Here is a 13,880-nt window from a genome sequence, read left to right as displayed (position 1 = left end):
TAATGATAATGTTCACCAAAGCCTTGACCGGAGAGGTGCCTCCGAATGAACGTAGTTAACCCTCTCAAAGGGTCCATTGTACCGACGTATAATGAGGAATAAATTACAACACTCAACCCGTGCTCGCCGTAATTATTGTTCCGTATCGGGAATTTGGTTAACAAATAACGAGGGTTGGAATTGTTTGCATTGCATGCGGGTAGGAATGCCTGTAGGTCAGTCTACAATTACAGAGTTCGATATAAAAGACCATGGAAACTTTTTGGTCGAATTAAATTTATATGTACCTACATCATTATTGTTTGTAAAATCCATTTTATAGTCTTGCATATAGAATTTTATTTTAAAAGTATATTTCTTGTATTTGAGATATTTAACTGAGTATGAGGATTAAATTTTCAAGCAAACAATAACTCATTCGTTCATAAGGGAAATTTATAGCTTCCGCTAATATTTAACGTTGTAACTACACAATAGGACACATACCCTGCACCCTTCTCATCTCACCCTAACCGCAGGGGGTCGCAGCATCCATATTGCAAAAAGAACTCTGTATGCAATATGCTATCCTAGTCCTTTTATTGCATAAATCTGTTAACTTGTGATTTTGCAAACATATCGCGGAGCAGGCGATTTTTTTTAGCAATCACATTGTGAAGTTCGAAATTTGATACTTGATATTTTTGAATCACAATTGTTAATAATATATATATCCCATATATCCCATTGAAATCAAAGGAAGAGATGAGTGGCCAATCAGATGCAAGCATTGTAAGATACCGTCTTATAAGTTATCTTCTCCTAGTACAAATAGTTTTGTTAAACCATATGTCTAAGCGTTGTTAGTTAAATCTACACTTACTTAGTTGTTTTAGTTAGAGGGGATTTGAGGACTTTTTTTCCAATAATTTAGCTACAAATTCATTTAACGTGAAGGGATATCCTACAAAGTATCTAATCGTTGTACCAGGATTCCATGACTGGACAGAAATTAAATACGGGATAAAAAGGGTCCGTAACAATAGGGCGACCCTTAGATATTCATTACTAAGAAGCGATTGGTTGACCGTATGTTGAACGTTTACTTTTTGTAACTGTTATTATTGCCCCTATAGAATATTATATAATAACTTGAATGAAATCGAAGACCCGGATTAGTACATAATTGGTCGTATGTTTATTATACAGGATGTTGCATTTACAGCTAAATAATAATTTAAGTTTTATATTACAAGTCATCAGGTTTTACTTTGAAATGTATTTTTTAATATTAGATCCGGCTTGAAGGACCCTGAAAAGAGTATGTGTTGTTACGGTAGGCAGGTGAAACAAGACGGACGCCTCAGAGTTATAATCAATTGGTTTATTGAGCACCTGCACACAATGGTGATGATAGTTATACCATAGTAACATTTACTGCTTAGCCCTTAGAGGAGCACGATCGATATATAGACAAAAATAATGTACAAATTACCATCATACTGACCGATCTTAATAACAGCCTGTTCATATGGAGATATTTATTGAATACTTTAGAATTTCTTATTAATTTGCAAAGCATAGGAAAGATTAAAGGTACCTTATATACAAAGTAGTGTGCCGTGCACGTGAGGTCATCGCATTTAATACGAGAGGAACATTTCCCCAGCGGCGGCTCTCCCGGTAATTACATGGCGAATGTTAATGCGGCGCAAGCTGCCTGTGCAGACTGCAGATGTCATGCGAGCCCCGCGCTTACATTTGAATAAAAATGACGATCTTTGTTCCGTACTCAGAGATTTTCTGTTTTGTTTTTACTCCTTTAAAATTTGTGAGGTCTGTTTTCTTTGCACGACTCGTCCTAAGGTTCAGTTTTTTACCAATTCATTGAAAAGGATTGCAAACAATCCTCAAAATTGATTTACGTGAGTCCGTTGTTCGAGGCGTTACCGGAGTAATAATAATGAGTGTATAACCGGATCCATCCGGATATAACCTCTGGCTACAGCCGGCCGGCCGAGCAATCGAATTACCGGCTCGGGATAACCACGTTTGTATAAGTGACACGAACCTCGCGCTCAGCCTGGCCTAGCGACTAATACCTGTGTCGGCTCACATTTAGATTGATACTGATTTTACATGACGTAGCTGTAGGTTCAATGCTGGTGGCTTTTTCTTACATTTAGATAATAGTATCGTCGTACCTACTGAAATATAAATTTAACAGCAAAAAATTAAAATTCTTCATTTTATTACTCTGTTTATATTTTATGTATAAAATGGCTGAAATGAAAAGAGCCGCAAATATTTTACATATAGCCATCCCCATCTTTATGTTCAAAAGTCAAATCCCAGAGAGCGGAAACGAAAAATTACAGCTCTCTACACCGTAATGCATGAAAAATGTTCATACATTATACGAAGTAACAAGTTATTTAGACCATTCGCGCTAACGACCCGACCTCTCCTCGGCATGAAGTTAATTTTTATTACGCGAATTACTTTCATATTATGGCGCCATGTTTAGTGGAAGATGAAAAGGAAAATAATTGCTGCCATTATATGGAACAGTTCTGGGGATGGTTCGCTATTTCTGACACATTTTTATTATTAGCTCTATTATTTTGTATTTCATTCATAACAGCTATGATTTAATAATGCTAATTTCGTATCTTACTAGACGACCTATGTTATCTGGTTGCGATTTATAAGCATGATATTATAAGAAACTTTAAATACAAGTCGCAAAATGATAGATGTCGCAAAATGTCAAGAATGCAAAAAGATAAATTCCCAGAACGTCAGAACCGAGTAACGGCCGAATCCTTGAAGTTCCAGATGTGAATATTTGGACCATTTAATCATACCGCTACAAGGGTTTCGAGTTGGATGTATTATGTATGTTGTACCCTACACTGGTATTACGTAACTAAACTTTGCTTATCAAACAGAAGAAATACCTTTGGACTAATGTTACGTTAGTATTATGGCTGGTATAAAATAATTTTTTAATAATTTTTTGTCGTATACTATACTTAAATTAGGTCTTATTAATAATACAAGTAATATTTCTTTTTGTATTTTTATCGCATTATCTATCAGAATAATAATAATATCTGTTATCGCAGTTAAGCTCGATTCTTCTGAGGTCCTATTACTGGGGTGCTGCTTTTTATGGTCTCTAAAAGACCCTTGACCACGCCCTCTTTATAGCGTTTAAAGGATCGTTAATATTTATGGCTCCGACATCGCCTTGTAGTTTATACGTTCCTGGTAAACTAAACGATATAATGCTAATTTATACGTTGAAGGTTATTAGCGTAATTTTTTTAACAACTTTGCCTGTTGTTATCAATCGAATAATTTTATAATATTGTGAAACGGATCATAAGCAGAGCTGTGTGAGAAGAATAGATTTTGTCCACTATCGTAAAATAATATTAATTCATAAACCCACCGCATGTAATGAAAATATCAAAACTATTCGTTATTTTTTCATGTCCGTAGTGGGCCTATTGTTAAGGCACACAAAGGGCCATGGGCACCAGGCGCACATACTGTGTATAGAGATTGACCGATCGCGCAAATTGAATGTCCGTCGAACACGGCGCCGGGACAAGTCGCTATTGTGCGTCGGCCTTTCAAGATTCAGCCAATATTTCAGCTGGTCAGAAAGTGTTATTTCGATTGAATAGAAATAAGTCGAGGGCAACGTATTGCCGGTGGCGTTTTGCTAGAGATTTGTTTTCTATAAATCAAGTTTATCGCAAACGTGGATGGAATAATATTAAGACATTAACCCACCTTGAAGAAAAAGCAAAATAATACATTGATATGTCTTATAATAATCGTATTTCATTCACATTATCATATTGATTTTGTTTAATAAATATTCCTTGGCATGAGATTAGTATTAGGCACCTACACTCTGCACAAAAGATCAGCACAAAGCTTGTGAAAAGCTTTAGGATATCGTTAGTTTTATATCAATCATATTGAACACCAATTAAGTAATTTAACCGTCATTAAATCGAAAAAAGATCTATATATATATATATATATATATATATATATATATATATATGTACAGAGTTAACATCTTAGTTTATAATCCAGTCGTCACCTCTTTGTATGATAATAATAGATCGATAAGCTTTATTTTGTAATTTGTACTAACGTGATATTTTGTTTGCAGCTGGTGGGCGGCGAGTTCGACATGGAGCTTAACTTCGTGATCCAGGACGCGCAGAACATACAGCACATGCTCGAGCTGCTGGACCACTGCCCGCCCAGCTTGCAGGTGAGTGCAATGACCTGCCACCAGAATAGCGTGGCTGTGTATCTAATAGGTATAAGAAAAAATTATGATAGTATATTACTCGTATTTTAACTGACAAACTTTTTTGCGAACTGTTTGTCTAAATGAGCCTTAGAAGTTAGATAACGCTCTACTTTAACTAGGTACTCTTCTTACATAATATCATGAGCAAAAGAAATACAAATGCTCGTTTTTAATTATTAAAATTCCTCATCAATAAACAATAAGAGTTATCATCGACTTAACATTAAAATAGGTTTATAATGTAGGTAGTTTACAACACAATTCAAAGAAAACGGTGACATGGAAAGAAAAAACATGCTATAGCAATTCTAACTAAACAAGGGGATGTGACGTCATATTTACTGTCCTTCACTACTCCACCCCTACCCTATCGGTTCGAGCCATAGCACCGCTTCTATTTTTATGCTCGCCTAGTACACAAACACCATAGGGGTAGTTTGTCTATTGTTTAAAGCCATGGTTGTAGTTTCTCCACGATAGTGGAATGCGATTCAACAACCCCGTTGTCGTGTAAAAGCGTACAACAAAATATTTTATTCATTTTTAGCTTGATTATAAGTCACATTATAATAATTAAATTGAACCACAGCATCATTAGGCTATCGAAAATTTTGACTACTTACTTTTGATTAATATTTAAATTGTATTTTTTTTAATATAATTTTGCCCAAGTATATTTAATATAAAGTTTTGCCAATTTTTCAAATTCAAAATATTAAGATGGCCTCCGCTTTTAAATAATTTTGATACAATTAATTTGTTTTAATAAATTATCGCCTTGTTCTTTTAAGAAAGCTACAGAATAAAAATTATTAAGTTAAATAATGACAAATATTTATGGAAGTAAACAGGTTTATAAAAACGTTACTATTGGTCACGAAATCATAATGAACCGCCCACATTTGTTGCGGGAGCGGTACATATTGTTTTTTTAAACCCAAAGGGGCGGAACGGTCCATGTTTTTTTTTTATTTATTTTACTTGTTAGTTGTAAAGGCGTACAAACTAACCTCCTCGATATTTCTGCTACTCTGTTGCTTATTTGGAGCAAGATTAACCCGTTGAAAGTTCTTCTTTTTTTTTATTTGTTCGCATTAACTATTCATAAGTTGTACAAAACATCAATGAAGCTTCTATAGATTACACAATAAATTGCAAATACATATATGGTTAGTTCGAAACGCAAACTTCTAAAACAAAATACTTGAAGGGCAAAAGCACTTCAAAAAGCTCTTCCCTTCAATTTTTAACTCTCTATAAGTCATAAGCTCCTGGTAGAATACTGATTTTGAATAAAGGGTTAAGTGCATTTTTTTCTACTTTTTTATGAGAAAAAAAATTAATCGTTGGTTTTCTGATCGCTAAAAACTTTTTTTCTCTCCTGATTATTGTCATATTTCTATCCTATAAAAATAAATACCTAAATACTACGCAAGAACCCTTTCGTTATTTTGATGCACTCTACCAGGACTCTATCGTCGACAAGGAGATTAAAAATTTTTGGTCGCTTTTTATGACGTAGTATTGGAAGAATGGATGGATGGTTATGAACTTATGAAAATATTTGTGTTACCTGTTCCTTTTTTAATGTTTGGCACTGTAAAACATGGATAGAGTATAGCTATAATAATAAATAATAATATACATAATCATCTAGGTAGTTATAATCGACAGTTTATTTTAAAATTATTAAATATTCCGTAAAACTAACAATCCAAATTGTCTTAAAGATCTTAGACCAATTAGTATTTTGCCATGTCTATCAAAGATTCTTGAGAAAGTTGTATGTGAGCAAGTCAGGCGCTATTTAGATTTAAATGATATGTTACCAACTAGGCAATCGGGTTTTAGGAAACAAAACAGTACCATAACAGCTCTGTTGGATGTGGTTGATAATATGCTGGAGGCACAGGATCGAGGGGAGGGGAGTCTGTTAATCCTCTTAGACTACTCCAGAGCTTTCGATTGTATCAATATAGACCTGCTTCTCTGCAAGCTTTCATACTACGGTTTTGATGATGACTCTTTACAGTGGTTTAAAAGTTATCTTTCCTACCGCTCACAAATGGTAGAGTTAAAAGCGGAAAGTAGTCAAAGTGCATGTTCGTCTGCATGGGCGGAAGTTTCCAGAGGAGTACCGCAAGGTTCTATTCTTGGTCCTCTTTTGTTTATTTTGTATACAGCCGATGTAACGCAATGCATAAGGCATTGCAAATACCATATGTATGCGGACGACATTCAATTATACCTCTCGTTCAAGGCGAGTGAGATGGACATCGCTCTGGAAAGGCTACATGATGATTTGAGTCGTATATCGGTTTGGTCAGAATCTAATTGTCTTTCTCTCAATTCTAGCAAAACCAAATATATGATCATAGGCTCAACTCATCAAATCAATTCAATATTGGCCCAACAACCTACCATATTTTTAAACGGAGATCCAATAGAAAGAGTGACTGAAGTGCGTAATCTTGGTGTAGTGTTTGACGAAGGCTTGCGATTTCACAAGCACATCTTAAATATTTCAAAAAACTGTTTTTACCGACTGAAACTGCTTTATCGGATTAGACAGTCCTTGAGTGTTAATGTCAGGAAATTACTTTGTGAGTCGCTTATCTTGTCGAAGTTTAATTACGCGGATGTGGTTGTAGGTCCTAGGTTGCTGGCATCAACGAAAAAAATAGTGCAACGGGTGCAAAATGCGTGTGCCCGCTATTGTTACAATATTCCCTATCGTGATCATGTCACACCGTACTTGATCAAACACAACTCACTTAAAATGGAATATCGTACCCACTTACACCTGGCTACGCTTCTATTTAATGTTATAAAATATAGAGTACCTGTATATTTGTACAATAAATTGAAATGGTTGGCGGAAAATAATATATATATAATATAAATATAAAATAATATAACCTACCAGAATAGACACGCATGTTCTTTGTTGGAAATTCCCCTACATAGAACATCTACATTTAGAGGCAGTTTTAGGTATCGAGCCTCAAAATGTTGGAACGACTTACCGCCGCCTATTCGTTCACAACAAAGCTTATCTTCTTTAAAAAAAAAAATAAAGTCATATCTTCTCGATTTTCAAAAACGTCAACAAGAAAAAATTTAGCATCCCCAATAATGTTCCTATGTGTTTATTTATTATTTAAGTATTTATCCAATAATCTCGTTACTAATGTTTAAATATTATTTATTTCCTAAGTATAAGTATATATTATAATTTATAATATTAAAATTAATAATTATAGTATTTTAAAGTATATGTATATTATCATAATATTAAAATAGATATTTATTTTTAATTTTTTAATAACATGACGCAGTTTTGAGCAAAACATACATCCGCTGTCAGCAGGGCATTCTAAGGCAACCACTGAAAATCAGTGTATCGCACTGAGTGGCAGGCCTTTTGTTGCAAACATAGATTTAAGTTAGATTTAAGTTTCTGTTTTATTTTATTTGTATCTTCTATGTATCCACAATAAACATATTTCATTTCATTTCATTTCATTTCATTTAAAAATGTTAACGTGAAAATTATATAATTCTATATACATAGATGGAAATAGTAACATTAATTAAATTACTATTGAGTAAAAAGTTTAATATGTGCACTATGAACGATATTGGCCGGACGGTTGCGGTCAAAGCAATCAAGACGGAATGTAGTACATTGTCGTCGGCCGCCCCATGCCCGCTCCCGACACGTTAATGAGAAACTTTCTCTTGTTTTATGTAGTCCTAATAAAAGTGGAGCGCAATACCGATAAAGTTCCAATTACAGTTTTATTTTTAAACTATCTGTGCCCACTACTTTGAAGTATTGCCATTTAAAAAACTAGTTAATAGTTTTGCTGTTCGATTTATGTAACTTTTAACTTATAAACAAATCCTTGAGCTTTTATATTCTGTATTTTTCTACTAGTCAGTCACGTTAGTAAATGGAAAGTTACAAATGATGATGAGATTTCTTATTTTTTTTTATACCAGGGTTAAAGATTAAAAAATGTCGAGTAATCTCGGCGGGATTGTATTAAGCGACAGAATGCAGGAATGAAACTTTGACAGAATCACTGCAATCTGCTAAGGGTCCGGTAGGTAGTTCATTTTATTTAGAAACACTCCACGAAATATATTCCTTGAATGAACAATGCCTTAATTCGGAATTTATTTTTACCTGCCTTCGTACATGTAAAAATAAATTCCGAAATTTCATTTCTTAGAAGTCATAGGAGCCTAGTATTCGTGAGAAAAATTTACCCCTTCATCGTCTTAGGAGCGCTTCGCCCCTGGTAGTTTTCTTTCTAATTTAAAGATCTTCTTTCTATTTTATGGCAGCCTAGTTTTTGTGGGAAAAGTTTAACCCTTTCTGTGCCGGCATTAAATGCTTGATAATTATTAATTTATATTTTAATAATAATTAAATAAAAAAAATATGTAATTAGTACCTAGATAAATAATTAATTAGTGATATTTTGAGCCTAAAAATTCAGCGGAGTGTTGATCTAAAGTTCATTAAAATATTTCCCGTTGTGATATAGCACAATTTATTCGAGCGATGCATGGGTATTGACAATATTATCTGGCTTAGCTGAAACTATGAACAAACGCAGCTGAATTATATTACAACATAGCGTGTAGCTTGCTTTGCGGCCTTTTATGAATTCCGCGGATTTTCACTAAATCGACCGTAAACGGAAAGCTTTTTTTAATTAACAAAAGCCAATGTCAGTGATTGTTTGCACAAAAATGAATGAAATATAGATTTAGAAAATAGTGTTATCACGACTAAAATACGTACCTACCTATAGAACAGTATACAGGGTGTAATCGTTAAGTGTGCACAGGCGATTTTTCCGTAAGTATTACAGATAACAAAAAACTTTAAACTGATATCGAAAGTACTTAACCTAATGAGTAAAATGGCGGTAATAAATTTTTAAAAATAAATCGAGAAATATCAAAAAAATTATCTTTAAACCCTCCCATACATTAAGTATGAAATATGAATATCCCATATACCTACATTTAATATGAAAGATTTTAGCTTTCTTTTTCTTTTTTGGTTTTCTGCTTTAATTACTTCACAAATTTGAAGTGGCATTTTCCACGCTTTTTCCGGACATTTTCACGCATTTTCCGGATATTTTCCGGGGATTTTCCGAGCATTTCCCTGGCATTTTTCCGGGGATTTTCCACGCATTTCCCACGCTTCTCCCGGACATTTTCACGCATTTTCCGGATATTTTCCGGACATTTTCACGCATTTTCCGGATATTTTCCAGGCTTTTTCCAGGGATTTTCCAGGCATTTTCCGCGGTTTTTCCGGAATTTTCCACGCATTTTCCGGATATTTTCCAGGTATGTTCCGGGAATTTCCCAGGCATTTTCCGGGGATTTTCCGAGCATTTTCCACGCTTTTCCGGACATTTTCCGGATATTTTCCGGACATTTTCACGCATTTTCCAGGGATTTTCCAGGCATTTTCCACGGTTTTTCCGGAAATTTCCACGCATTTTCCGGATATTTTCCAGACATTTCCCAGGCATTTTCCGGATATTTTCCAGGCATTTTCCGAGCATTTTCCACGCTTTTCCGGACATTTTCCGGATGTTTTCCGGACATTTTCACGCATTTTCCAGGGATTTTCCACGTTTTTTCCGGAAATTTCCACGCATTTTCCGGATATTTTCCAGACATTTCCCAGGCATTTTCCGGATATTTTCCGGACATTTTCGCGCATTTTCCGGATATTTTCCAGGCATTTTCCACGGTTTTTCCGGAATATTCCACGCATTTTCCGGATATTTTCCAGGTATTTTCCGGGAATTTCCCAGGCATTTTCCGGGGATTTTCCGAGCATTTTCCACGCTTTTCCGGACATTTTCCGGATATTTTCCGGACATTTTCACGCATTTTCCAGGGTTTTTCCGGAAATTTCCACGGTTTTTCCGGAATTTTCCACGCATTTTCCGGATATTTTCCAGGTATATTCCGGGAATTTCCCAGGCATTTTCCGGGGATTTTCCGAGCATTTTCCGGGGATTTTCCAGACATTTACAGGCTGTCAGGGAAATGTCCGGAAAATGCCTGATAAATATCTGGAAAATACCCGGAAAATGCGTGAAAATGTACGGAAAATGCGTGGAAATGCCTGGAAAATCCCCCGAAAATGCCTGGGAAATGTCCGGAAAATGTCCGGAAAAACGTGGAAAATGTCACTTCAAATTTGCGGAGTAATTAAAGCAGAAAACCAAAAAAAGAAAAAGAAAGCTAAAATCTTTCATATTAAATGTAATATATGGGATATTTATATTTCATACTTCATTTAAGTAGTATGGGAGGGTTTAACCCGTCCGATTAGGGCCCTTCTGGCCTCCTCCACTCAAGCGACAGCTCAAGCCGAGGTTCGTGGTCCCCGTCAAGGGGGGACGCCCTTGTGCATGTCGCTACCAGGGTGAACCTTCAGTTCACCCCCGCGTCCGCGTTAAAATGTAGAAGCCCTTCTGGCTAACATTGAGAGACACCACACAAAAAAAAAAAAAAAAAGGGAGGGTTTAAAAATATTTTTTTTGATATTTCTTGATTTATTTTAAAAAATTTATTACCGCCATTTTACTCATTAGGATAAGTTCTTTCGATATCAGTTTAAAGTTTTTTGTTATCTACAGATAGAAGTATTACAATACATACGGAAAAATTGCCTGTGCACACTTAACGATTACACCCTGTATATAGTACAAATACACACAACACACACACACGCAGTCACACACACAAATACACACACACATTCAAGGCCTAAACACTAAAACACACACATGCATGCCGAAAAAAACAATTTCTACTTTTATTTTTTTTTATTTTTCTTATTGGCATTTCTTGAATATTCTTTGGAAGAGGGCGCTGACTCCTGACATACTGGTTTTTACCTAGTTTGGGAGTCAGAGACTTCAGCATTTAAAAATGTTGTATTCTATTGTCAATAAAGAATTTTTATTTTATTTTATTTTAGTATAAGTGATAGACAATTATTATTCATCTTTCATGCATTCTTCCATCATATTAAAGTGAAGTCATAACATTAATTAAAATTAAATAAAGTAAGCAATAAATAAATACGTAAGGGTAAGGTTGAGAAAAAAACTAGTGTAGGTATTCAAAATATCGATTTACGAAAATGAACTGTAACGGTATTACTTATTTAAGCTCTGTAAAAACAAAGATTTATTAAATAAGATTTGTAAAACAGCAGTACAATCAGATTATAGCAAAATGAAGACTGAATGAAGCTATGCGAGCTCTGCGGTCTTGTTACTGATCCGCCAGCATCGAGGCGCCTCTGCGTCTGAATTTGACCTCAATTATACGGAACTAGGCTTTGCGGTACTCTCCAAATGTATACCGGTGATTACAATCGGGGATAGAACAATTTCGATCCGATCGATTCGTAACAAATTCACGCGAAAATGTGTGAACTATAAAATTTTACAATTTCCTGTACGTACATAATGAATGCTCTTGTTTATTTATATTTAATTTTTTTCTGTTTTACAAAATTAAATTAATTTTTTTTTTGAAGTCAATAAGTATAATATAATTAATAGAATTGTGGACTCTCCTTAGATTTACGGGGTGAAACAGTTTAGCATGTCATCGTTTTTGATTTGTGTATTTTATTTGTTTTCCCTATAGTCCCCAACCTCCCAAACCATACTAAACTGTGTGCACTTGCAGGCGGAGATCTGGTCGGTGTTCATCGCGATCCTGCGCAAGAGCGTGCGCAACCTGCAGGCGTGCACGGACGTGGGGCTCATACACCACGTGCTGCAGCGGCTGCCGCGCGCCGAGACAGTCGTCGCAGGTGGGTACACGCCCTTATTACGATACAATATTGATTTGGATATTTTGTTAAATTGTAAATGTTTATGGGATACTGATGGTAGTGTTACGAGTTAGACGATACGGCTCATTTTATAGCTAGATATACTCAATCTTTAAAAACAGTGGTGATCCCGCACTGAAGTTTTTCAGTCTTTTTTATATACCTATAAGTAAACAAAATGTCAATTTTCTTATAATTATTAATAAAATGTCAATTTTCTTATAATTATTAATAAAATGTCAATTTTATTATAATTATTAATAAAATGTGAATTTTTAACTGTTTTATTGTTTCAAAACAGTCCCAAAAGTTAGAAGCGGGTTACTCTATTTAATAAAAGTCACGGAGTTGAAAGTACCCCGATATTAGGTACACAGTTGTTTGCTATCCATAGATTACGTTCGGTCCTCCGCATATTTTATGTTCTCCTAGTAGAAATCGTGTAATTAATACACGCCCATCGGGGGTTCCCAACCCCATACGGTTTTTAAAGGCCCATGATTGTATTTTTTCATTTAAAATGGGACGTGCCCTTAAGGATAGGGATTCTTACAAAATACAAACCCTTCTTAATCTTTTCGACTGCCATTATTACTTCTACGATCCTGGTATCGTTGGGAATATTAAGATTTGCGTAAGGAATTTATTTTAGCTTCTTCAAGAAGTTTTTGTGTTCTTAAAGTGTTTTTGCGTCACATAAAAAAATCAATGGCACTGGAGATTTTTTTTTACTAAATAAAAAGTAAGTCTATCAGCATGCATTATTGTGAATAAAATTATGTTCTTACGTTTATTGCATTTTAAACACGCAAATAAATTAATCTAATTAATCATCAAAATAGGTAAACCTAGACGTGTTTTTCCCACTTTTATCATACGGAAGCAAACATCTTCATTTTAAATGTTGCCATTTTCAGGATGAGGTAAACACCATCCTGAAAATATAACTAGATTTATGACCAATATTATGAGATAAAATAATATTTATGACGGTCTCTATGATTTGCTGTAAGTATTTAACAAAAGTGGCCTTACTGTGCACCTGTGTTTGGATCCGGCACGCCGTGATCCGGAACGATACAATCATGTGGTACGATAAAATTATATACTCATTTTTTTGCTTATCTTGTGAATTGATTTAGTTAATATTTATTTAAAAAAAGCGGATCAAATTATGTATCTATGTTTTAAAATGCTAAAGTATCAAACATACCTACGATACGAATACGAATTATTAGAAACTAGAATGAAGTAATAGAAACGATGATAAACAGTACCTCAACGACAAGGTGAAGGAAGTTGATTTTAAGATCAGTTGTGAAAAAAAGAAGAAAATGAAAAAACTTCACATTATTCCTAATCGAGAGATGAGTTTAAATTCCCTGCTAGTCTTTAGAATTGAGTATAAGTGACGCCACGCCCGTATACATGTATCACAGTTCACCTATTGTGTTCTTATGCCGCCCTGGTAACGTCGCCCTTTTAATTTTTGCTTTTTATTTCCGACGTTACTATTTCCGAGAAAACGGGGTCAATGTGTCGCGGTAAATGAACACCTGTATAATGGATGTGACGCGTGCGATTTTACAAATAAAGTAATAAAGTCATGAAAGGAAGTAAACAGTAAACACGTGCCGCAAACTGCCTGCGACCAATAAA

The 13,880-nt window shown here is 34.8% G+C and overlaps 1 protein-coding gene across 4 annotated transcripts in view; it reads left to right on the top strand.

The window, feature by feature from the left end:
* rg (A kinase anchor protein rugose) overlaps positions 1-13,880 on the top strand; it is a 402,779-nt gene that overhangs the window by 164,200 nt on the left and 224,699 nt on the right. For all 4 annotated transcript variants that reach the window (XM_090116635.1, XM_090116634.1, XM_090116633.1 and 1 more), the window contains exons 2-3: positions 4,175-4,279; positions 12,074-12,200. In XM_090116635.1, coding sequence (XP_089972761.1) covers positions 4,175-4,279; positions 12,074-12,200 — 232 coding nt within the window. The remainder of the gene's footprint in view (positions 1-4,174; positions 4,280-12,073; positions 12,201-13,880) is intronic.

This window comes from Colias eurytheme, chromosome 26 (assembly GCF_061535395.1).
Source record: "Colias eurytheme isolate Ceu_HAF_F1 chromosome 26, ilColEury1 Martin Lab GWU primary, whole genome shotgun sequence".
NCBI classification, from domain to species: Eukaryota; Metazoa; Arthropoda; class Insecta; order Lepidoptera; family Pieridae; genus Colias; species Colias eurytheme.
The sequence above is the reverse complement of the archived record's forward strand: the minus strand, read 5'-3'. Positions and strand labels throughout refer to the sequence as shown.